This window comes from Microcaecilia unicolor, chromosome 8 (genome assembly GCF_901765095.1).
Source record: "Microcaecilia unicolor chromosome 8, aMicUni1.1, whole genome shotgun sequence".
NCBI lineage: Eukaryota > Metazoa > Chordata > Amphibia > Gymnophiona > Siphonopidae > Microcaecilia > Microcaecilia unicolor.
The window spans coordinates 246028290-246055648 of NC_044038.1; the positions used below are offsets into that span (position 1 = coordinate 246028290).

Here is a 27359-nt window from a genome sequence, read left to right on the forward strand (position 1 = left end):
GGCAAAGGAGGAATGATAACCAGCATGCCCAAAGGTATGTTTAGTTTAGCTTTCAATGTGTAGAGAGGTGTGGTAGCCGTGTTAGTCCACTCTTAAGATTATCAATAGAAATCAAACAAAATAAAACATAGAAAAGAAAATAAGATGATACCTTTTTTTATTGGACATAACTTAATACATTTCTTGATTAGCTTTCGAAGGTTGCCCTTCTTCCTCAGATCGGAAATAAGCAAATGTGCTAGCTGACAGTGTATATAAGTGAAAACATTCAAGCATTACTATGACAGTCTGACAGGGTGGGAGGATGGAGGTGGGTACGAGGTATGCATGGGGACATCAAAGCATATCATTGATATTCTAACAGGATGGGTGTGGATAGATGAGAGGAGGGTGATCAACAGAGAAATACAATTTTATGGTTTATAATGGGCTAGAAAACCCAGATCCTTGTTAAGTCCTGTCTGTTGGGTGTCAAAATATTCAATCATTCTGACTTCAAAGGTCTTACGTTCCTGTATTGTTTTAAAGTTACCTTTCAGGATTCTTACTATGAAATCACTGGTGCAGTGTTCTGGTCTTGTAAACTGTTGGCCCACAGGAGTGGGAACCCTCCTGAAGTTACAAATAAGAAAAACCTAATAAAACAATTGTACATTTAGAATTTAGAGATCATGAGTGAAGGGAGTCTAATGGGAGCTTGAGAGGGGTGAGGATTAAAGGATGAGTGATCATGATTGTAGCTGGGATGGAGGAAGAGGGTTAAATTGCAATCAAAAAAGTACTCCTCATCTGTCATTGCCTTATATGGATCTGGCACTTTGGAACAATTTACCATTGGGTATTCGGCAAGTATTCTTGTCTACTAAGTTCAAAAAGCAACTAAAATCCTTTTTCTTCCAACAAATATTGGGGATGGGGAAAAACAGATAACATATTTTGTCTGTAGGTTTTATTTTTCATTAGTGTTAACATGTTTTAATTTCTCTTATAGATTTGTAAACCACCTAGAAAAATGGTCCTTCACCTAATTTGTGGTCTAGTCAATCTTTGTAATAAATAAATTAAAGGAAGATTGATTGATGGTGATCGCAGCAGGTGAGGTGGAGAGGGATCTAGGAAGTGTGATAGCAGGCTGGGGGACAGTGGGGAAAATGAAGTAACGGCAGCAGGGGGAGAGCAGAGTGAGAGGAAGTGCAGGGTGTGTAATTCTCCTGGGCTGCATAGTTAATTAAGAGAACATAAGTCACAAAACAGGTTCCATTAGGTGTGATAATTATCTATTTAATTACCCCTGTTCCAGCAATGTCTCCGGTTCTTTATAATTAAAAGTAAACTCCAAAACAATATAAATACTCTCTGCAAATTCTCATTTTCTGACCTAGAGAATCTGACAATCAAACATCCACAAACCCCCAAGATGCAAGTACAAATCCAACAGCAGTGTGGAAGCAGTTTGAGTTACTGCACCGCATCTAACATGTCTCCTTAAGAACAAACAAAAAAAAGTAAGGAAAATAAGAAACCCGTAAAATCTTCAAGCCTAGAGAGGAAGATCAGAAACCATGTGGCATCCATGAGAGAGCCTGTGGAGGAAGAGGAGCCAAGCAGAAGAGATCAGAGAAGGAACAGACAAGCTGTGATTGAGAAATGGCTGGAAGCTACCTGGGAGTCAACAAGAGAGACTCAAATGAAGCAAGATCTGAAAGGGAAGAAGAAGAAGAGAGAAAGAGTCTGAGGGTGAACAGGTCCTAAAAGGTGTGAAGACCTGAGACTGGAGATGTGAAACGTGCTGTGGACTGAGCATGAAAAAGAGTGATCCAGATAGAGACAATCAAAAAGAGAGAAAGGCAGTTTGCAAGCCAGAAAGAATTGGAGAAACAGAAAGGGAGTCTCCAAGCCAGAAAGAGAAACCAGCCATGAGAGAATGTGGGAGAGAGTATCTATGAGAGTGGGGCAGAGAGTCAGAAAGAGCCTGATATGGTGAGAGAGAGTCACTGTTTGAGGGGCCCTTTTACTCAAGGATTGGCGTGCAACAACAGTTTTGCTGCACGCCAATCCAGAACTACCGCCGGGCTGCTGCAGACACGGTATTGACACAGGGCATTTCTATAATAGGACACTTTTTTTCGTCAGTGATCAAGCATCGTGGTGTGTAGATTGGTGTGCAGTTTGGCTATGTGCGTTCGTCAGAGAAAAATTTTCTGAAAAAAAAAGGGCTTTCAGCTGTTTTAGGAATGTTATGTAGTCATTCGTGCATTTTAGGACTTTAAGAAGTACGTTTCAGATCTTGGGGCAGATGTAGGTGAAGCTGGTCAAATATGAAGATTTGTATTTTAGGCCTTGGCATCTGGGAAAGCGTAAGGTGAGGTAGGTTCTTTTAGTGCGTTGCGTGTAGGTAGTTAAATTAGGTTTGTCATGTATTCTGGTGCAAGATTTAAAATTATTCTGTAGGCCAGAAAACATACCTTGAAGGACATACATGATTTAATAGGTAGCCAATGTACGTTTTGGAGCAACGGTTTTGCGCCTACAAATCAATTTATTCCAAATATTAGTCTTGTAGCTGTATTTTGTGCTCTTTGCATTTTCTTTAGGAGTTGTTCACTACAACTGACATAAATTCCATTGCAGTAGTCAGCATGGACAAGGACCATGAATTGGACTAGTAAGCGGGAATACATTTTTTGGGAAGTAGTTTTCTTATGCATTTTATTTTCCACATGGCTTGGAACATTTTCTTCATAGTGTTTCTGATTTGCTTGTTGAAGGTAAGGTTGTGGTCTGTGATGACTCCTAAGCTTTTTAAACGATCAGTTATGGGGAAGGATGTACCCATGACGTTGATGTTTGGGAAGGTGATCGCTATTGTGTGGTGAAGTGAGTATCAGGTAGTATGTTTTTTCCTTGTTCAATTTGAGCGTGAATGATGCTGCCCATGATTCCATTATGTTTATGCCACCCGCTATCCTGGTTGTGATTTTGTGTAAATTCTTTTTGAAGGGGATATAGATCTTTACAAGAGGATTAATAGCTGTGTTAAGATGTTTTGTTGTACCAGCCTTTAGTCGTTCCTATGTTTGAAATGTTTTAAGATCATTTACTGAAAGAATATGAATAATACATTCAATATTATCTTATTGCTACTCTAGTTTAGAATGAAGTTACACATGTGACAAGCTGCCATTGTAAAAGATTTACAAGGGAGCACCTGAGGTGACAATGGCTTTGGGTAGCTGTTTCTACTGGGATATGTTCCTCTGTTAGATTTTCTAAGAAGATAACACATTGAGTTGGCAAATAAATTATTTTACCTATTTATTTATTACATTTGTATCCCACATTTTCCCACCTATTTGCAGGCTCAATGTGGCTTACATGGTACCGGAATGGCATTTACTGTTTCCAGTGTGAACAAATACATTGTGCTGTTGTGGTGAAATGAAGTTTATATGGCAAAAGCCACAGAATAGTCATAATGTGGAAGAGTAGTGTTGTGATCATACGTGCTTTGGTTTTCTTGTGTAGCCGAGGTCAGTCTTTTAAGTTGGATCGGCATGGTATGCCTTTCTGAACAGGGTGGTTTTTAGCATGGTCCGGAAGTTTAGGTGGTCGTAGGTCATAGGTCATTTTCACTGCTTTTGGTAGCGCGTTCCACAGTTGTGTGCTTATGTGGGAAAAGCTGGATGCATAGGTAGATTTGTATTTAAGGCCTTTACAGCTTGGGTAGTGTAGGTAGAGATGTGATCGTGTTGAATTGGAGGCGTTTTTGGTTGGTAGGTCGATTAAGTCTATCATGTATCCTGGCGTGTCACCATACAGAATTTTATGAACCATGGTGCAAATTTTAAAGGCAATGCGTTCTTTGATTGGGAGCCAGTGTAGTTTTTCTCTGAGGGGTTTTGCACTTTCGAATCGCGTTTTTCCAAATATGAGTCTAGCTGCCGTGTTTTGAGCAGTTTGAAGTTTCTTTAAGGTTTTTTCTTTACATCCTGCGTAGATTCCATTGCAGTAGTCTAGTTGACTTATTACCATTGATTGTATCAGGTTGCGAAAGGTATCCCTCGGGAAGTATTGTTTCACACATTTGAGCTTCCACATTGAGTGGAACATTTTCTTTGTGGTGGATTTTACTTGGCTCTCCAGTGTTAGGTTGCGGTCTATTATGATGCCCAGAATTTTCAGGCTGTCTGAGATGGGGAGGGTATGACCTGGGGTGTCGATGCTTGTGGGGTTGCCCGTGCTGTGTTGGGACGAGAGGACAAGGTAGTGTGTTTTTTTCTTTATTGAGTTTTAGTTGAAATGCATTGGCCCATGAATCCACGATATTCAGGCTTAGCTCGATTTTGTTGGCGATTTCTTGCAGTTTGGCTTTGTAAGGGATGTAAATTATTACATCGTCTGCGTAGTTGAAAGGGTTGAGGCCTTGATTGGCTAGGGACTTGGCTAGTCTCATCATTAAGTTGAAGAGGGTCGGTGATAGCCGTGATCCTTGTGGTACTCCACAGTTTGCTTTCCACGGTGATGATATGTTTGAGTTTGACTTTACTTGATATGATCTTGTGGTTAGGAAACCTTTAATCCAGCTGAGTGTTTCCACTGATCCCGAACTCTTCTAGTAGACTTATTAGTATATTGTGGTTTAGCATATCGAATGCGCTCGACATGTCGAATTGAAGGAGGAGGATGCTTTTGCCTATTGCTATTTCTTGTTTGAATTTGGCTAGGAGAGTGAGTAAAACTGTTTCGGTGCTATGGAGGGGGCGAAATCCTGATTGTGATTGTATTGCATTAGGTGAATCTGAACTCTTTATATTAAAGATTTCCTTTTTATGTCATAGGTCTCCAATTTTTGCAACCAGCGAGTTCTTAGGTCTTTCACCTTTGGTGGACGGCAGTTGTGCAGCTTTTTACTGTTTTATTTGACAGATGAGACCCTTTGCAGCTCATTATCTTATCTGTGATTTTAAAATATATTTTAATGTTATGTTTTGTGTCTATTTTTTTTGTAGCACTGGTTCACACTATTAAGGGTCTCTATCAAGTCTATTATTGATCCTGGAGCTGGTGAGTACATTTGTTTTGTCTTATTGACTTGTGGAATACACAGGTATGTTCTTTGCTAGATGTAGCTGTTGCTTTATACATTTTATTTCCATTTTTTAAATTTTTATGTATTTGCATTCGTTACAGTGTCGCACCTAATGAATATTGTTCCAAACATGACCATGTTGCTTTTGAATCAATAAAGTAAAACACTGGTCTCAGACACATTCTTGCTCTTTATATAATTACCCCCAGGGCCCAGTATTAAGCCAGCAGTGGTTGGCATTAAAAAAAAAAGCTGCTGGCATGGGCATAAATATCCAGATATTCAGCTGCAATTACTGGATAGAGACTGCCGCTGAATATACAAACATTGTGGTGAGTATCAGTATTATGTTATAATGCCTTTGTATCGCTCCTTGGTGCTACCGCACCTCGACTATCGTGTTCAATTGTGGTCGCCACATCTCAAAAAAGATATAGTGGAATTAGAAAAGACGCAGAGAAGGGCAATAAAAATTATAAAGGGAAATGAAATGATTTCCCTATGAGGAAAGGCTAAAGCGGCTAGGGCTCTTCAGCTTGGAGTAAAGGCAGCTGAAGGGAGATATGATAGAGGTCTATAAAATAATGAGTGGAGTTGAACGGATAGATGTGAAGCGTCTGTTTACGCTTTCCAAAAATACTAGGACTAGGGGGCATTCAATGAAGCTACAAAGTAGTAAATTTAAAACGAATCGGAGAAAATGTTTCTTCACTCAACGTGTAATTAAACTCTGGAATTCGTTGCCAGAGAATGTGGTAAAGGCGGTTAGCTTAGCGGAGTTAAAGAAAAAGGTTTGGCCGGCTTCCTAAAGGAAAAGTCCATAGACCGTTATTAAATGGACTGGGGAAAATCCACTATTTCTGGGATAAGAGTATAAAATGTTTTGTACATTTTTGGGATCTTGCTGGGTATTTGTGACCTGGATTGGCCACTGTTGGACACAGGATGCTGGGCTCGATGGACCTTTGGTCTTTCCCAGTATGGCAATACTTATGTACTTATGTGGGTAGCAGCAATATTTAGCCACTATCTGGAGAGTTTGTCTGGATCTACTTAGAACAGCCTTTGTAACCTGGCTTCCACTCTGGCACTATCTGGATGGAAGCACGGTGCTCCTTTGAGATATCAAATGGAGCTTTTAAGATAAGTACATAAATGTATTGAACTTTTTTGGGGATCTTGCCAGGTATTTGTGACCTGGATTGGCCACTGTTGGAAGCAGGATGCTGGGCTTGATGGACCTTTGGTCTGTCCCAGTGTGGCAATATTTATGTACTTATGTACTTGGGATTCTGGATGGAATCTTGCTACTCTTTGAAATTCTGCATGGAATCTTGTTATTCTTCAGAATTCTAGAATCTTGCTACTGTTTGGGGTTCTACATGGAATGTTGCTACTGTTTGGGTTTCTGCCAGGTATTTGTGACCTGGATTGGTTACTGTTGGAAACAGGCTGCTGGGCTTGATGGATCTTTGATCTGGCCCAGTGTGGCAATATTTATGTACTTATGTACTTGGGATTCTGAATGGAATCTTGCTACTCTTTGGGGTTCTATATGAAATGTTGCTACACTTTGAAATTCTGCATGGAATCTTGTTATTCTTCAGAATTCTAGAATCTTGCTACTGTTTGGGGTTCTACATGGAATGTTGCTACTGTTTGGGTTTCTGCCAGGTATTTGTGACCTGGATTGGTTACTGTTGGAAACAGGCTGCTGGGCTTGATGGATCTTTGATCTGGCCCAGTGTGGCAATATTTATGTACTTATGTACTTGGGATTCTGGATGGAATCTTGCTACTCTTTGAAATTCTGCATGGAATCTTGTTATTCTTCAGAATTCTAGAATCTTGCTACTGTTTGGGGTTCTACATGGAATGTTGCTACTGTTTGGGTTTCTGCCAGGTATTTGTGACCTGGATTGGTTACTGTTGGAAACAGGCTGCTGGGCTTGATGGATCTTTGATCTGGCCCAGTGTGGCAATATTTATGTACTTATGTACTTGGGATTCTGAATGGAATCTTGCTACTCTTTGGGGTTCTATATGAAATGTTGCTACACTTTGAAATTCTGCATGGAATCTTGTTATTCTTCAGAATTCTAGAATCTTGCTACTGTTTGGGGTTCTACATGGAATGTTGCTACTGTTTGGGTTTCTGCCAGGTATTTGTGACCTGGATTGGCCACTGTTGGAAACAGGATGCTGGGCGTGATGGACCTTCGGTCTGGCCCAGTGTGGCAATATTTATGTACTTACAGTGATGCTGAATGTCTTGCTTGGCAGCTCTTGTGTCCTATGTAGAATATTGTATTGTAAATTGCTATGACAGTGATTCCAAATGGCAGGATATCAATTTTTAAATAAACTGTAACCTACAAATGCTTTTCAATTTTGGCCCCTTTAAGTACTCCTTCTTGAGAGCAAGCGTAAATTGTGATTTCTGACATCTACATGCTGCTGAGGCTGGATCTGGAGGCCTATGTTGCTCTTTTAAAATAAACTTGAAAGAGGATCTTTTTGGACTTCTCACATAGATGTTGTCATAAAATCAAGAGAAAAAATATTTATGGCCTTTTAATTTTGAAACAATAATAATTTGAACTTCTCAATACTGTTACCCATATTTATTTTTTATTTACATTACGGATGTGCAGTAATTGTCAGTTGAATGAGTGAAGATAATTTCCCTTTCTATGTGTTTAAATGAACCAAATGACATGGGAAACCATTCATTTTTGGCATCATTATAGTCTATGGGGTGAAAGTTCCAAGTAGGTTCATTTTGCACATGCTATGACAGAAATGAACCTCGCTCCTGTGACGGAGTAAGTCTCTCAGGTTCACTGCTAATGCTCGTCTCAACACTTACATTATTCTAAAGAGAACTTCTGCCTGGCATTCATAAGATGGAAATCTTTAAATCAGGCCAGGGAAGAATCTCTTTATCTTTCTTGATCTCTGATGCATTTGTTGGTACTTGAGGATTTGCTTTCTCTACACATGGTGCAGTGCGATCACTTGACACTGACTCTGCTGAACTTGTGCTTTTCCCCTTTACCACATTGTCTGGTTTTCTTGAGTCAAGCTTTTATCTGTGGGAATAAGAATGTACCATTTAATCACAATTCCAGGTTGTGAGTCCAGTGTGCTTTTCTGGCACAGCAATGACATAGTTTTTACTAAGCGCAACTCATCCAAATGGAAGGTATCCCATTGTGCCTTTCTGTATACAATTTTTTTCCAAAATCAGGAAGCCACACTTAGCATGAGATATGTAACCGTTTCCAGTTCAGTACCATGACATCTCCATTTCTCTCTGAACCATCTTGTTCGAAGTCCTTTTCTTTCTCAAATTTCTGTGCAAGTATATTGTGAACTATAGGTCTGTTGAATATATCTTTGTTCAATCAGTGCAGTTGTCAGCTCTTTTGGGTTCTAGGGTACAGTAGGATTATTCCCGAGCTTTGGTTAATTTTTCTGCCTCATCTTCTTCCTTATTTTTAAATCATATCCATGATTGGACTGGTTTCATTCTCATATTGTGGACTGGACTGCATAATGCTTTGAGTTATTTCCTGATTATTTTCTCTTTTCTTTCGGTATCATGTTACTTTTCTTTAAAAGCATTTATAGCTTGGCTTTTCTACCTATATGCATATATCATAAATAAATAAAAACAGCCCTCTCAAGTCAGTTTCCTCTGTTCTTTTCAGTGACAGAATTCTCAAAGACAGAATAGTTTTCTGATCTTAAAAGCTGACCTTTCTTGTGCCGTGTCGGTCTTCCTTTCACTCCAAATGAATATTCTGAAAAAACAAACAAACCTTAATTCTCTAAAGACTTCCTGGCATTGATGGGTGGTGTGGACTGATAATGGAGGATAAGACAGCATGAATAAAAAATAAAAATAAAATCACAGATAGGAAAACCTCTCCCAAAAGATGTTTTTTTTAACCTCTTTTATAAGTTTTAGTGTTAAAGGGGCTCATCCAATCAGCCGTAAAAAAATAAAAATATACTGCGGTAGGGGGCTACATTCTCATACCTTAAAGCACTTTTAAAATTACAGGTTACAAATTACTACAATAAATGTATAAGAGATTATGTATTTTCTCATTTCTCATAATTTATGTAGAGGCTGTTTCAGCACCATTGTATCGTTTTAGCCAACAATACACTCTCAACCATGGCCAGCAACTGGACTTTGATCCTGGGGAACTGAGTTTGATTCCCACTGCAGCTCCTTGTGACTCTGGGCAAGTCATTTAATCCTCCATTGCCCCTGGTACAAAATAAGTACCTGAATATATGTAAACCACTTTGAATGTAGTTGCAAAAAAACCTCAGAAAGGCAGTATATCAAGTCCCATTTCCCTTTCCCTTATGACATCACAATATCAGAAGTGAGCCAATTATCGGGCAATCAAGCCATTGTGACATCACTGATGAGGTTGGCTCTTATTGGTGGAATGAGTGGAGGAGTAGCCTAGTGGTTAGTGCAGTGGACTTTGATCCTGGGGAACTGTATTGGGCAATCAAGCCATTGTGACATCACTGATGAGGTTGGCTCTTATTGGTGGAATGAGTGAAGGAGTAGCCTAGTGGTTAGTGCAGTGGACTTTGATCCTGGGGAACTGAGTTCAATTCCCACTGCAGCTCCTTGTGAGTCTGGGCAAGTCACTTAACCCTCCATTGCCCCTGGTACAAAATAAGTACCTGAATATATGTAAACCGCTTTGAATGTAGTTGCAAAAACCTCAGAAAGGCGGTATATCAAGTCCCAGTTCCCTTTCCCTTATGACATCACAATATCAGAAGTGAGTCAAGTATCGGGCAATCAAGCCATTGTGACATCACTGATGAGGTTGGCTCTTATTGGTGGAATGAGTGGAGGAGTAGCCTAGTGGTTAGTGCAGTGGACTTTGATCCTGGGGAACTGAGTTCAATTCCCACTGCAGCTCCTTGTGACTCTGGGGAAGTCACTTAACCCTCCATTGCCCCTGGTACAAAATAAGTACCTGAATATATGTAAACCGCTTTGAGTGTAGTTGCAAAAACCTCAGAAAGGCAGTATATCAAGTCCCATTTCCCCCTTTCCCTTATGACATCAGAATTGAGCCAAGTATGGGCAATCAAGCCATTGTGACATCACTGATGAGGTTGGCTCTTATTGGTGGAATGAGCGGAGGAGTAGCCTAGTGGTTAGTACAGCGGACTCTGATCCTGGGGAACTGAGTTCAATTCCCACTGCAGCTCCTTGTGACTCTGGGCAAGTCACTTAACCCTCCATTGCCCCTGGTACAAAATAAGTACCTGAATATATGTAAAGAGCGTTGAATGTAGTTGCAAAAAACCTCAGAAAGGCGGTATATAAGTCCCATTTCCCTTTCATCCCATTTATGGGCTTTATTGAGGGTAAGCCTGGAGAATAAAAACGACAATATGAGACATCAAAAGCGCAAAGGAGCAAATAATAGTGCATACAGTTTAATTGGAATCTCATATTGTTATTTTTATTCTCCAGGGTTACCTTGGCATATCAACTAGTGTTTAGAGAAAATGAAATATTTAACAAGTTAATAGAAAATTTGTAATTATTTAAAAATCTGCCAAACCAAAGAGAAAGTAAACCCTTTGGCATTTCATTTCAAAAAGGACATTAGACACCAGTAAAAGGGATAGAGAAGGGCAAAGAAAATGATCAGAGGATATGACATAACCTTCCACATGAAGAGAGGTTTAAATTCTTTTCAGCTTTGAAAAGAGATATGATACACATGTAAAAAAAAAAATCATAAGTCAATGGGGATTCTGTAAGAGCTGAACAAGTTTGTGTCTTCTTGGTTAATCGCTTGCTCTGCTTTTGTAGACTCAGACACTTGCTGCTTCCTCTGGTTTCTGTCAGTTCTGTTTCTACATGTATGCGTTGGCTGGGCTGGTTGCCCATGAAGCAAATAAAGAGTTATGAAATACAACCCTCCTGCTTCTTGACCAAGTCCAGTCTCTCTGCAGTTACCCAACTTTCTGTGGAAATAGGATGTAGTCCTAAGGGCAAGGGCGGGCCAGCAACAGGATTGATGAACCATGCAGAGAGAGGATTGCGGGCTGCATAGGACACGTCTCTGGCAGTGAGTGAGGGCCATCTGTGGACCTGAGTTTGTGGTTTTAAAGAAATGCATGCATCGGGACACATCAAGCCCTCTGAACCTTCATCATGGGACTCTTACTAGGAACAACTGTCTTTTTAAAGGGGTTTTGAGACTTAAATTTCAGTACTTTTAGCTTTCTGCGTGTAATGAAGTGTCGGGCAATGAAAACACTGTTTCTGTGCCTAAATATGAGCTTTGTGAAAATGTTATGTGTAAGGGAGATTTAGGCGTCCCTTTAAGTCCCCTCCCCACCATTTGCAGCAAGATTACCATGAATCCATTTAACTTGAATAGGTGATGAAATGGCACTAAACCATTTTGCATGGGGATATGTGCTAACAATCGATAGCTGACGTTAATTGGAAGTAATTTGGATTGACATGCGCGTCTCCCAAAGCGCTAGTCTATAATGCTGCAACCTCCCCAGAATGTCTTGTGGGTGTGGCCATGGGAGGGGCATAGGCAGGCAAGGGGTGTTTAGGTGCAATGTTATAGAAGACCTGGGGTTATGCACCCAACTTCCGTGTCAGGATTTACAGCAGGTTTATGCCCGGAATCCACTCTAAGCACTGTTCTATAACGAGCAGCATGGATTCCCCCCCCCCCCCCCCCCCATGCTCCAGAACAAGAGGCTGTCGAGGAGAAAGCCAGAGGTCGTCTGGTCCCCATGGCAATGCGCCAGGAATGAAACAGGACAGGCTGAATGGGCCGAATGGCCTTCCCTGCTGTCAGCTCTTCTTTTTTGTTAACACCTTCTCTTTCCTTTTTGACCTTCTATTTTTGTTCCTTCTTCCCACCCTTTTTCCTATTTCTCCCTTCAGTCCCAATTTTTCCAGACACTGTCCATATGGACCTCAAGTCTTTCTCTTAGTACAATTGCTGGCAAAGCTGGACCACAAGGCCTAACAATGCAATGCAGTAAAACTAGGAATGGATCAGTCTGTTCAGAAAAATGGTCTCTTCTGGCAACCCGAATTTCCAATCAGGTGATTTCCAGCACTTTTGAGTCTGGTTTGGTGACGAAACTGAACTGGGCCAGTTCTTCTGGAAACTCTGATGTGGTGCCTGAGGGAAGAGCTGCTGGTGATGTCATGCCTGGCTCTGAATAGGTGAAAGCGCTTTTGTGAGAAGTTACTCAATAAGTCTGATCTGCTTTGTTTTGCTTCTGGCAGAAAGAAAAAAAGGTGTCCAATAGCAGAAGAAGCGAAAGAAAGATAAATATTAGTTCAGCTTCTTACCTCAGACCCTGCCACCTGCCTCCACACAACAGAAATATCAAACTGTTTCCATTACAACTGTAAACATTCACTTCTCTGTATGAAAAGTTGTACCTGTGTGAACCTTGTCTCATTTTCTGTGCAGATCAGTCGTATGAGGAGAGAGAAACGTAACATTAGTCAGATGTACTCACCACAGCGACAGACTGCAGCCCCTAGTAAACAAACGGTTACTAATCCAAACACGTAGAACTAAAGATAGACAAACACACGGTAGATGATTCCGTGTTATTGCCTGATATTAATGCAGTATATTTGTGACTAATATTTGAGAGCTTTTCTGCCACCTTCAGGGAAAGACACAAAAAAGGTGGCGCTTAATAAATCCCAATAGATAAATAAATAATCAAATTCATCCATTCTCAGCCACTCTTTCCTTTTAGGCAGTGCTCCGAATTAAGAGACCAAGAGTCAGAAAGACTATGATGCAAATCTTCTTTTCATCATTATTATCAATGAAATGTCCCTATGAACTGATCTTCACTATCTGCACTGGGAAAGAAAAAATGTCTGTGAATGTAGCACATGATACCACCAGCACTGGAGAATTAATGTCCAAACCTCCACATTCTTCCTGTGCAGACAGGGCAAAAGCTTTTATACTCTGATTTTAGCCATCCTTGTATTGTAAAGGCCTGAATCGATCTCTCTCATTTCCATAGACAATATGGTGCTATTCTGTATCACGAATAGCACCATATTAAAAGTAAGTATAGCCAGCCAGTTCCACAAATAATGCCACAATACCAGGTAACACACCCAGCCACTGCCACGAATAACACCACAATATCAGGTAACACACTGACCAGTGCCACAAAAAATACCACAATACAAGGTAACACACCCAGCCACTGCCACGAATAACACCACAATATCAGGTAACACACCTGACCAGTGCCACAAAAAATACCACAATACAAGGTAACACACCCAGCCACTGCCACGAATAACACCACAATACCAGGTAACACACCTGACCAGTGTCACAAAAAATACCACAATACAAGGTAACACACCCAGCCACTGCCACGAATAACACCACAATACCAGGTAACACACCTGACCAGTGCCACAAAAAATACCACAATACAAGGTAACACACCCAGCCACTGCCACGAATAACACCACAATACCAGGTAACACACCCAGCCAGCGTCACGAATAACACCACAATACCAGGTAACACACCTGACCAGTGCCACAAAAAATACCACAATACAAGGTAACACACCGAGCCACTGCCATGAATAACACCACAATACCAGGTAACACACCCAGCCAGCGTCACGAATAACACCACAATACCAGGTAACACACCTGACCAGTGCCACAAAAAAATACCACAATACAAGGTAACACACCGAGCCACTGCCACGAATAACACCACAATACCAGGTAACACACCCAGCCAGCGTCACGAATAATACCACAATACAAGGTAACACACCCAGCCACTGCCACGGATAACACCACAATACCAGGTAACACACCCAGCCAGTGTCACAAATAACACCACAATACCAGGTAACACACCTGACCAGTGCCACAAAAAATACCACAATACAAGGTAACACACCCAGCCACTGCCACGAATAACACCACAATACCAGGTAACACACCTGACCAGTGCCACAAAAAATACCACAATACAAGGTAACACACCCAGCCACTGCCACGAATAACACCACAATACCAGGTAACACACCTGACCAGTGTCACAAAAAATACCACAATACAAGGTAACACACCCAGCCACTGCCACGAATAACACCACAATACCAGGTAACACACCTGACCAGTGCCACAAAAAATACCACAAAACAAGTTAACACACCGAGCCACTGCCACGAATAACACCACAATACCAGGTAACACACCCAGCCAGCGTCACGAATAACACCACAATACCAGGTAACACACCTGACCAGTGCCACAAAAAATACCACAATACAAGGTAACACACCCAGCCACTGCCACAAATAACACCACAATACCAGGTAACACACCTGACCAGTGCCACAAAAAATACCACAATACAAGGTAACACACCCAGCCACTGCCACGAATAACACCACAATACCAGGTAACACACCTGACCAGTGTCACAAAAAATACCACAATACAAGGTAACACACCCAGCCACTGCCACGAATAACACCACAATACCAGGTAACACACCTGACCAGTGCCACAAAAAATACCACAAAACAAGGTAACACAACGAGCCACTGCCACGAATAACACCACAATACCAGGTAACACACCCAGCCAGCGTCACGAATAACACCACAATACCAGGTAACACATCTGACCAGTGCCACAAAAAAATACCACAATACAAGGTAACACACCCAGCCACTGCCACGGATAACACCACAATACCAGGTAACACACCCAGCCAGTGTCACAAATAACACCACAATACCAGGTAACACACCTGACCAGTGCCACAAAAAATACCACAATACAAGGTAACACACCCAGCCACTGCCATGAACAACACCACAATACCAGGTAAAACACCCAGCCAATGTCACGAATAACACCACAATACCAGGTAACACACCCAGCCACTGCCATGAATAACACCACAATACCAGGTAACACACCCAGCCAATGTCACGAATAACACCATAATACCAGGTAACACACCCAGCCAGTGTCATCAATAACACCACAATACCAGGTAACACACCTGGCCAGGGTCGTCAATAACACCATAATACCAGGTAACACACCCAGCCAGTGTCACGAATAACTACTACTACTACTATAAATCATTTCTATTGCGCTACCAGTCGTACGCAGCGCTTCACAATTGAGCATGAAGAAAAGACAGTCCCTGCTCAAAAGAGCTTACAATCTAAATCAGGACAGACAGACAGGACAAATAAGGGATAAGGGTAGGACAGACAGATAGAACACATATAGGGAAAAGGGACTATTGAAGAGAGGAAGACAAGATAAGGTTACGAGCAGGTGACAAGTTAGGAATTAAAAGCAGCATCAAACCGGTAGGCCTTTAGCCCGAATTTGAAGGCGGCCAGGGATGGAGCTTGACGTAATGGCTCAGGAAGTCTATTCCAGGCATAAGGTGCGGCGAGATAAAAGGAATGGAGTCTGGAGTTAGCGATGGAGGAGAAGGGTGCAATTAGGAGAGATTTGCTTAGTGAACGGAGTTCCTGGGAAGGAATGTAGGGAGAGATGAGGGTGGAGAGGTAGTGAGGGGCTGCAGAGTGAATGCACTTATAAGTCAATAAGAGGAGCTTGAATTTTATATGGAAACAGATAGGGAGCCTGTGAAGTGACTTCAGGAGAGGGCTGATATGGGCATATCGACTTTGGTGAAATATTAGTCGTGCAGCAGAATTTTGAACAGATTGAAGAGGAGAGAGGTGGCTGAGTGGAAGACCTGTGAGAAGTTGCAGTAATCTAAGCGAGAGGTGATGGGAGTGTGGATGAGGATTCTGATAGCGTGTTCAGAAAGGAAAGGGCGAATTTTGGCGATATTATAAAGGAAGAAACGACAGGTTTTAGCAATCTGTTGAATATGTGCAGAGAAGGAGAGGGAGGAGTCGAAGATGACCCCAAGGTTACAAGCAGATGAGACAGGACGAATGAGCGTGTTGTAGACAGAAATAGAGAATGGGGGAAGGGGAGAGGATGGTTTAGGTGGGAAGGTAAGGAGCTCAGTTTTGGACATATTGAGCTTCAGGTGGCGGTGAAACATCCAGGTAGCAATGTCAGAGAGGCAGGCAGATACCTTGGACTGGATTTCTGCCGAGATTTCTGGTGTGGAGAGGTAGATCTGAGAGTCATCAGCGTAAAGGTGATACTGAAAACCGTGGGAAGAGATCAGAGCACCAAGGGAGGAAGTATAGATGGAGAAAAGGAGAGGTCCTAGGACGGATCCTTGAGGTACACCCCACTGACAGCGGGATAGAGGAAGAGGAGGATCCACCAGAGTATACACTAAAAGTACGCTGTGAGAGATAAGAATAAAACCATGAGAGAGCATAACACCACAATACCAGATAACACACCCAACCAGGGCCACGAATAACACCACACTACCAGGTAACACAACCAGTCACTGCCACGAATAACACCACAATATCAGGTAACACACCTGACCAGTGCCACGAATAACACCACAATACCAGGTAACACACCCGGCCATTGTCATCAATAACACCACAATACCAGGTAACACAGCCAGCCATTGTCATCAATAACACAACAATACCAGCTAACACACTCAGCCATTCCCACAAATAGTGCTACAATACCAGGTAACACACCTGACCAGTGCCACGAATAACACCACAATACCAGATAACACACCCAACCAGTGCCACACAAAAAAAAACAATACCAGGTAACACACCTGGCCAGTGTCGTCAATAATACCACAATACCAGGTAACACACCTGACCAGTGCCACGAATAACACCACACTACCAGGTAACACACCCAGCCAGTGTGATCAATAACACCACACTACCAGGTAACACACCCAGCCACTGTCACGAATAACACCACAATACCAGGTAACACACCCGGCCATTGTCATCAATAACACCACAATACCAGGTAACACACCCGGCCATTGTCATCAATAACACAACAATACCAGCTAACACACTCAGCCATTTCCACAAATAGTGCCACAATACCAGGTAACACACCTGACCAATGCCACAACTAACAGAACAATACCAATCTCCTGGACCAGATGGTATTCATTCCAGAGTACTGATAGAACTGAAAAATGAGCTTGCGGAGCTATTGTTAGAAATATGTACATAGTAACATAGTAGATGACGGCAGAAAAAGACCTGCATGGTCCATCCAGTCTGCCCAAGACAAACTCATATGTGTATACCTTACCTTGAATTTGTACCTGTCCTTTTCAGGGCACAGACCATATAAGTCTGCCCAGCAGTATTTCCCGCCTCCCAACCACCAGTCCCGCCTCCCATCACCGGCTCTGGTACAGACCGTATAAGTCTGCCCTCACCTATCCTTGCCTCCCAACCACCACCCCCTCTTCCCCCCAACTGCTCCGCCACCCAATTTCAGCTAAGCTTCTGAGGATCCATTCCTTCTGCACAGGATTCCTCTATGCATATCCCACGCAAGTTTGAACTCCGTTACCGTTTTCATCTCCACCACCTCCCGCGGGAGGGCATTCCAAGCGTCTACCACCCTCTCCGTGAAAAAATACTTCCTGACATCTTTCCTGAGTCTGCCCCCCTTCAACCTCATTTCATGTCCTCTCGTTCTACCGCCTTCCCATCTCCGGAAAAGATTCGTTTGCGGATTAATACCTTTCAAATATTTGAACGTCTGTATCATATCACCCCTGTTCCTCCTTTCCTCCAGGGTGTACATGTTCAGGTCAGCAAGCCTCTCTTCATACGTCTTGGAACGTAAATCCCATACCATCCTCGTAGCTTTTCTTTGCACCGCTTCCATTTTTTTAACATCCTTCGCAAGATACGGCCTCCAAAACTGAACACAATACTCCAGGTGGGGCCTCACCAACGTCTTATACAGGGGCATTAAAACCTCCTTTCTTCTGCTGGTCACTCCTCTCTCTATACAGCCTAGCAATCTTCTAGCTATGGCCACCGCCTTGTCGCACTGTTTCGTCACCTTCAGGTCCTCAGATACTATCACCCCAAGATCCCTCTCCCCGTCCGTGCCTATGTAATTTATCCTTAAAATCGAGCGTGGTACCGGAAGATTGGAGGGTGGCCAATGTAACGCCAATTTTTAAAAAAGGTTCCAGAGGAGATCTGGGAAATTATAGACCGGTGAGTCTGACGTCGATGCCGGGCAAAATGGTAGAGACTATTATAAAGAACAAAATTACAGAGCATATTCAGAAGCATGGATTAATGAGACAAAGCCAACATGGATTTAGTGAAGGGAAATCTTGCCTCACCAATCTACTACATTTCTTTGAAGGGGTGAACAAACGTGGATAAAGGTGAGCCGGTTGATATTGTGTATCTGGATTTTCAGAAGGCATTTGACAAAGTACCTCATGAAAGACTCCAGAGGAAATTGGAGAGTCATGGGATAGGAGGTAGTGTTCTATTGTGGATTAAAAACTGGTTAAAAGATAGAAAACAGAGAGTAGGGTTAAATGTTCAGTATTCTCAATGGAGAAGGGTAGTTAGTGGGGTTCCCCAGGGGTCTGTGCTCGGACCGCTGCTTTTTAACATATTTATAAATGACCTAGAGATGGAAGTAACTAGTGAGGTAATTACATTTGCTGATGACACAAAGTTATTCAAAGTCGTTAAATTGCGGGAGGATTGTGAAAAATTACAAGAGGACCTTACGAGACTGGGAGACTGGGCGTCTAAATGGCAAATGACATTTAATGCGAGCAATTGCAAAGTGATGCATATGGGAAAGATGAACCCAAATTATAGCTACGTCACGTAAGGTTCCACGTTAGGAGTCACGGACCAAGAAAGGGATCTAGGTGTCGTCGTTGATGGTACGTTGAAACCTTTTGCTCAGTGTGCTGCTGCGGCTAGGAAAGCAAATAGAATATTAAGTATTATTACGAAAGAAATGGAAAACATAAGTACATACAGTGGGGGAAATAAGTATTTGATCCCTTGCTGATTTTGTAAGTTTGCCCACTGACAAAGACATGAGCAGCCCATAATTGAAGGGTAGGTTATTGGTAACAGTGAGAGATAGCACATCACAAATTAAATCCGGAAAATCACATTGTGGAAAGTATATGAATTTATTTGCATTCTGCAGAGGGAAATAAGTATTTGATCCCCCACCAACCAGTAAGAGATCTGGCCCCTACAGACCAGGTAGATGCTCCAAATCAACTCGTTACCTGCATGACAGACAGCTGTCGGCAATGGTCACCTGTATGAAAGACACCTGTCCACAGACTCAGTGAATCAGTCAGACTCTAACCTCTACAAAATGGCCAAGAGCAAGGAGCTGTCTAAGGATGTCAGGGACAAGATCATACACCTGCACAAGGCTGGAATGGGCTACAAAACCATCAGTAAGACGCTGGGCGAGAAGGAGACAACTGTTGGTGCCATAGTAAGAAAATGGAAGAAGTACAAAATGACTGTCAATCGACAAAGATCTGGGGCTCCACGCAAAATCTCACCTCGTGGGGTATCCTTGATCATGAGGAAGGTTAGAAATCAGCCTACAACTACAAGGGGGGAACTTGTCAATGATCTCAAGGCAGCTGGGACCACTGTCACCACGAAAACCATTGGTAACACATTACGACATAACGGATTGCAATCCTGCAGTGCCCGCAAGGTCCCCCTGCTCCGGAAGGCACATGTGACGGCCCGTCTGAAGTTTGCCAGTGAACACCTGGATGATGCCGAGAGTGATTGGGAGAAGGTGCTGTGGTCAGATGAGACAAAAATTGAGCTCTTTGGCATGAACTCAACTCGCCGTGTTTGGAGGAAGAGAAATGCTGCCTGTGACCCAAAGAACACCGTCCCCACTGTCAAGCATGGAGGTGGAAATGTTATGTTTTGGGGGTGTTTCTCTGCTAAGGGCACAGGACTACTTCACCGCATCAATGGGAGAATGGATGGGGCCATGTACCGTACAATTCTGAGTGACAACCTCCTTCCCTCCGCCAGGGCCTTAAAAAATGGGTCGTGGCTGGGTCTTCCAGCACGACAATGACCCAAAACATACAGCCAAGGCAACAAAGGAGTGGCTCAGGAAGAAGCACATTAGGGTCATGGAGTGGCCTAGCCAGTCACCAGACCTTAATCCCATTGAAAACTTATGGAGGGAGCTGAAGCTGCGAGTTGCCAAGCGACAGCCCAGAACTCTTAATGATTTAGAGATGATCTGCAAAGAGGAGTGGACCAAAATTCCTCCTGACATGTGTGCAAACCTCATCATCAACTACAGAAGACGTCTGACCGCTGTGCTTGCCAACAAGGGTTTTGCCACCAAGTATTAGGTCTTGTTTGCCAGAGGGATTAAATACTTATTTCCCTCTGCAGAATGCAAATAAATTCATATACTTTCCACAATGTGATTTTCCGGATTTAATTTGTGATGTGCTATCTCTCACTGTTACCAATAACCTACCCTTCAATTATGGGCTGCTCATGTCTTTGTCAGTGGGCAAACTTACAAAATCAGCAAGGGATCAAATACTTATTTCCCCCACTGTAAGTAATGCCATACTGGGAAAAGACCAAGGGTCTATCGAGCCCAGCATCTTGTCCACGACAGCGGCCAATCCAGGCCAAGGGCACCTGGCAAGCTTCCCAAACATACAAACATTCTATACATGTTATTCCTGGGATTTGGGATTTTTCCAAGTCCGTTTAGTAGCGGTTTATGGACTTGTCCTTTAGGAAACCGTCCAACCCCTTTTTAAACTCTGCTAAGCTAACCGCCTTCACCACATTTTCCGGCAATGAATTCCAGAGTTTAATTACATGTTGGGTGAAGAAAAATTTTCTCCGATTTGTTTTAAATTTACTACACTGTAGTTTAATCGCATGCCCCCTAGTCCTAGTATTTTTGGAAAGCGTGAACAGACGCTTCACATCCACCTGTTCCACTCCACTCATTATTTTATATACCTCTATCATGTCTCCCCTCAGCCGTCTCTTCTCCAAGCTGTATAGCCCTAGCCTCCTTAGTCTTTCTTCATAGGAAAGTCGTCCCATCCCCGCTATCATTTTAGTCGCCCTTCGCTGCACCTTTTCCAATTCTACTATATCTTTCTTGAGATGCAGCGACCAGAATTGAACACAATACTCAAGGTGCGGTCGCACCATGGAGCGATAGAACAGCATTATAACATCCTCACACCTGTTTTCCATACCTTTCCTAATAATACCCAACATTCTATTCGCTTTCCTAGCCGCAGCAGCACACTGAGCAGAAGGTTTCAGTGTGTTATCGACGACGACACCCAGATCCCTTTCTTGGTCCGTAACTCCTAACGTGGAACCTTGCATGACGTAGCTATAATTCGGGTTCTTTTTTCCCACATGCATCACCTTGCACTTGCTCACATTAAACGTCATCTGCCATTTAGCTGCCCAGTCTCCCAGTCTCGTAAGGTCCTATTGTAATTTTTCACAATCCTGTCGAGAGTTAATGACTTTGAATAACTTTGTGTCATCAGCAAATTTAATTACCTCGCTAGTTACTCCCATCTCTAAATCATTTATAAATATATTAAAAAGCAGCGGTCCTAGCACAGACCCCTGAGGAACCCCACTAACTACTCTTCTCCATTGTGAATACTGCCCATTTAACCCCACTCTCTGTTTCCTATCCTTCAACCAGTTTTTAATCCACAATAGGACATTTCCTCCTATCCCATGACCCTCCAATTTCCTCTGTAGCCTTTCATGAGGTACCTTGTCAAACGCCTTTTGAAAATCCAGATACACAATATCAACCGGCTCCCCTTTGTCCACATGTTTGTTTACTCCTTCAAAGAATTGAAGTAAATTGGTCAGGCAAGATTTCCCCACACAAAAGCCATGCTGACTCGGTCTCAGTAATCCATGTCCTCGGATGTGCTCTGTAATTTTGTTTTTAATAATAGCCTCTACCATTTTCCCCAGCACTGACGTCCGACTCACCGGTCTATAATTTCCCGGATCTCCCCTGGAGCCTTTTTAAAAAATCGGCGTTACATTGGCCACCCTCCAATCTTCCGGTACAAAAATGAGGATGCTATAATGCCTTTGTATTGCTCCATGGTGCGACCGCACCTCGAATATTATGTTCAATTCTGGTCGCCGCATCTCAAAAAAGATATAGTGGAATTAGAAAAGGTGCAGAGAAGGGCAATGAAAATGATAAAGGGGATGGGACAACTTCCCTATGAGGAAAGGCTAAAGCGACTAGGGCTCTTCAGCTTGGAGAAAAGGCGACTGAGGGGAGATATGATAGAGGTCTATAAAATAATGAGTGGAGTTGAACGGGTAGATGTGAAGCGTCTGTTCACGCTTTCCAAAAATACTAGGACTAGGGGGCATGCGATGAAGCTACAATGTAGTAAATTTAAAACAAATCGGAGAAAATGTTTCTTCACTCAACGTGTAATTAAACTCTGGAATTCGTTGCCAGAGAATGTGGTAAAGGTGGTTAGCTTAGCGTAGTTTAAAAAAGGTTTGGACGGCTTCCTAATGGAAAAGTCCATAGACCGTTATTAAATGGACTTGGGGAAAATCCACTATTTCTGGGATAAGCAGTATAAATGTTTTGTACATTTTTGGGATCTTGCCGGGTATTTGTGACCTGGATTGGCCACTGTCGGAAACAGGATGCTGGGCTTGATGGGCCTTTGGTCTTTCCCAGTATGGCAATACTTATGTACTTATGTACCAGGTAACACACCCGGCCATTGCCACGAATAACACCACAATACCAGGTAACACACCCGGCCATTGCCACAAATAACACCACAATACCAGGTAACACACCCGCCAGTGCCATCAATAACACCTGAAGACTAGGTCATGGAGGTAGTCTATTATCCATTCCTTTTGTTTTTCTGAGAAGAGTAGTTCTTCCTGTAATAAGTTCCATAGAAGACTCCAAAATTCAGAGTCTCCCATACTTCTTGCTAACCTGCTACTCCCAAAATCTCAGCTGAAGACACAGCATGATCTTCCAATTCACACAACTGTGTCTCCAAGCATTCAGGTTTTGTAGCTTGTTGACTCTGTGCTTAAACATGACCAAACCCTACACAGACATGCCATCTACCTTTAATTAAATTTATGCATATGGTATCTGTAGTAAGTTGTCCAAAGTAAACAGAGCTTCCCACAAGGAACCAAGTAACTACTGCTGGTTCTCTAGACACCAATAGCCCCTCCAAAAGGGAATGATGAACCAGAAGCAGGGTGGGGGGGAGCTACTCAGCTGTCCCATAATTCCACTCCTTCTCCCAATAGTTGGGGAAAGTACAACTTGCAGTGTCTCCTCCACAGTTCAGCAAATACTTTGACCTACTGGGGTCAGGTGATTGGGTGGCCAGATTCAGGAACAGCCCGTCAAACCTTTGTTCCACTTGGCCATCAAGATTACACAAAGACGCCAAAACTTCTGTACAAGATTCCAGGGTTGCTTGAACCATCTGGGGCAGCTCATGGGCCCACAAATTCACCTTCCTTTCCCTATGGGGACCAGCAAAGACTCCGAATCACAGCGAAGCTCTGCAGCAACAACTCCTTCCAAACGCTACCCTTTTTCCTAGGTTTAGGACATCCTTAGTCTAGTGTCTCCTCAGAGGCCTCTATGATATTAGTGATTCTACTCATTGTAACACACAAGCCCCCCTACCACAACAATTGAAGGGGTTTGTGTGTTGTAGTTATGATTTCTTTTTTTTTTTTTATAGCCCGCCTTGGGTGGTTTCATAAAGAGGCAAAATATCAAAGCTAAATGAAAGTCAGACCTGTATTCACTCTTAAGGACCAGGTTTACAGCATTCAGCATGGGCCCCTGCACTCACTCCTTGTAACATATGGCTCCAGAAAAAGGAGGACGGATTAAGCCAGCCGGGTTTTACTTCCATTGCTGAAAGCAATGGAAGTAAAACCCGGCTGGCTCAATCCGTCCTCCTTTTTCTGGAGCCATATGGTAACCCTAAACATATCTGACATGAGCTTCTTGTACAGACAAAATCCAACAAGGTTCGCCGCAGCTCAGTCTCAGTTTATAAATCACATCTACGATAAGGCTAAAAATTAAACAGAAAAGGACAGATGGCAAAAAAGGGAAGTACAGTTACGAAACGAGGAACTTGGAAAGAAGTGATAGTTGCAAGAACACACATGTGCTATGAGTGGAGGGGATTTCTCAAGAAAGTTCATAAGAAATGCAAATTTTGCAGACGTTGCTTTTGCCAGGAAAGTAATATGAAGCAGGAAGGGCTGAGTTTGCACAGGCTCTGACACCACATGTAGGGCGGAAGGCAGTGTGACCACTGGCTCACTGTCTGGTCTTTCCGTGTGTCCCAGAGATGGTCTGCACAACAGCACCTCCCTTCCACTTACACAGATGATAGTTAGGAGGAGACTGGCTAAATGAGAAATGGTCAGACAGGTTGAACCAGTTTTGGCTATACAGGAACTGGAAAAAGCAAAGTAGCTGGAGAAGAGAGGGAGGGGGGAGAGAGAGAGAATAGAAACTGGAAAGCAGAAGGTGGTCAGGAGTTGGAGAGGAGAAGAAGAGAGGATGGGAGGGGACAGAAACTGAGGTCATAAAAGAGGAAGGAGAGGGTGCTGGAAAGGAGAGGAAGAGGGGATGGGATGGGGACAGGAACTGAGGTCATGAAAGAAGAAGGCGAGGGGAGCAGGAGCTGGAGAAGGAAATAACTGGAGAGAAGATGAAGAAAGGAAGGAGAAAGAGTGATTGGGGAATGAGCTAGAGAGAGAGGGAGGGAGGGAGAGGAACTGGACTGTGAATGAAAGAAAAGATTATGGAGTGATCTAGGGTAAAAGGAGTAGGGAAGGAAAGGTAGTTTAGCAGAGAAGGGTGAGGACTGGTGGAGAGGTGGGAGCTAAGGAAGGGAAGAAATACGAAGAATGTACAGAGGCGGTTAAGAAAGCAAATAGAATGTTAGGTATTATTAGGAAAGAAATGGAAAACAAAAATGAGGACGTTATAATGCTTTTGTATCTCTCAATAGTGCGACTGCACCGCGAATACTGTGTGCAATTCTAGTCACCGCATCTCAAAAAGATATAGAGGGGTATAATCGAACGGGGCGCCCAAGTTTTCCTGAGGGCGTCCTCGCAGGACGTCCTTGCGAAGGGGCTGGGAAACCCATATTATCAAAACAAGATGGGCGTCCATCTTTCATTTCGATAATACAGTCGGGGACACCCAAATCTCAACAATTAGGTCGACCTTAGAGATGGTTGTCCTTAGAGATGGTCGTCCCCGGTTTTCGGCGATAATAGAAACCGAGGACGCCCATCTCAGAAATGACCAAATGCAAGCCCTTTGGTCGTGGGAGGAGCCAGCATTTGTAGTGCACTGGTCCCCCTGACATGCCAGGACACCAACCGGGCACCCTAGGGGGCACTGCAGTGGACTTCAGAAATTGCACCCAGGTGCATAGCTCCCTTACCTTGGGTGCTGAGACCCCAAATCCCCCCCCCCAAAACCCACTCCCCACAACTGTACAACACTACCATAGCCCTAAGGGGTCAAGGGGGGCACCTACATGTGGATACAGTGGGTTTGTGGTGGGTTTTGGAGGGCTCACATTTGCCACCACAAGTGTAACAGGTGGCGGGGGGGGGGGGGGGGGCCTGGGTCCGCCTGCCTGAAGTGCACTGCACCCACTAAAACTGCTCCAGGGACCTGCATACTGCTGTCAGGGAGCTGGGTATTACATTTGAGGCTGGCATAGAGGCTGGCAAAAAATATTTTTTAAAGTTTTTTTTTTAGGGTGGGAGGGGGGTTAGTGACCACTGGGGAAGTAAGGGGAGGTCATCCCCGATTCTCTCCAGTGGTCATCTGGTCATTTCGGGCACCTTTTTGAAGCTTGGTCGCAAGAAAAAATGGACTAAGTAAAGTCGGCCAAGTGCTCGTCAGGGACGCCCTTCTTTTTGCCATTATCAGCTGAGGACGCCCATGTGTTAAGCACGCCCCAGTCCCGCCTTCGCTATGCTTCAGACACGCCCCCCAAAACTTTGGTCATCCCCATGACGGAAAGCAGTTGAGGACGCCCAAAATCGGCTTTCGATTATGCCGATTTGGGCGACCCTGGGAGAAGGACGCCCATCTCCCGATTTGTGTCGAAAGATGGGCGCCCTTCTCTTTCGAAAATAAGCCTGACAGTGGAATTAGAAAAGAGAAGGCTGACAAAAGTGATACAAGGGATGGGATGACTTTCCTATGAGGAAAGGCTGAAGCGTCTAGGGCTCTTCAGCTTAGAGAAGAGATGGCTGAGGGGAGATATGACAGAGGTCTATAAAATGATGAATAGAATGGGTAGACGTGTATTGCTTGTTTACTCTTTCCAAAAATACTAGGACTAGGGAGCATGCAATGAAGCTACAAAGTAGTAAATTTTAAACAAATTTGAGAAAATATTTCTTCACTCAACGCAGTGGCTTTCCTAGGGCGGCTGACACCTGGGGCGGATCACCGATGCGCCCCCCCTCCGGCGAAACAACCCCCCCCCCCAGGTGCATCTTTACCTGCTGGGGGGGGGGGGGGGGTGCCATGCGCCTGTCTGCTTCGCTCGTTCCATGCTCCCTCTGCCCCGGAACAGGAAGTAACCTGTCCTCCCCTATCCTGCTCTCTGTTGGAGTTCCTCAGGGATCTGTCCTTGGGCCCCTTCTTTTTTCAATCTACACCTCTTCCTTAGGCTCCCTGATCTCTTCTCATGGTTTCCACTATCATCTTTATGCTGACGACACCCAGCTTTATCTCTCCACACCAGAAATCACTGCAGAAACCCAGGCCAAAGTATTGGCCTGCTTATCCGACATTGCTGCCTGGATGTCCAACCGCCACCTGAAACTGAACATGGCCAAGACTGAACTTATTGTTTTCCCACCCAAACCCACTTCTCCTCTCCCTTCACTCTCTATCTCAGTTGATAACACCCTCATCATCCCCATCTCATCTGCCTGCAACCTCGGTGTCATCTTCGACTCCTCCCTCTCCTTCTCTGCGCATATCCAGCAGATAGCCAAGACCTGTCGCTTCTTCCTCTATAACATTAGCAAAATTTGCCCCTTCCTCTCCGAGCACACCACCCGAACTCTCATCCACTCTCTCATTACCTCTCGCCTTGACTACTGCAACCTACTC

The 27359-nt window shown here is 43.5% G+C and overlaps 1 protein-coding gene across 1 annotated transcript in view; it reads left to right on the forward strand.

Moving 5' to 3' along the window:
* Positions 1 to 1894: 1894 nt before the first annotated feature.
* The window catches only part of LOC115475565 (poly [ADP-ribose] polymerase 2-like), a 153364-nt gene continuing 127899 nt past the window's right edge, over positions 1895 to 27359 (forward strand). Inside the window, exons 1-2 of the mRNA XM_030211386.1 lie at positions 1895 to 1980; positions 5010 to 5064. Of these exons, the coding sequence (XP_030067246.1) occupies positions 1978 to 1980; positions 5010 to 5064 (58 nt within the window). The 5' untranslated portion in view covers positions 1895 to 1977. The remainder of the gene's footprint in view (positions 1981 to 5009; positions 5065 to 27359) is intronic.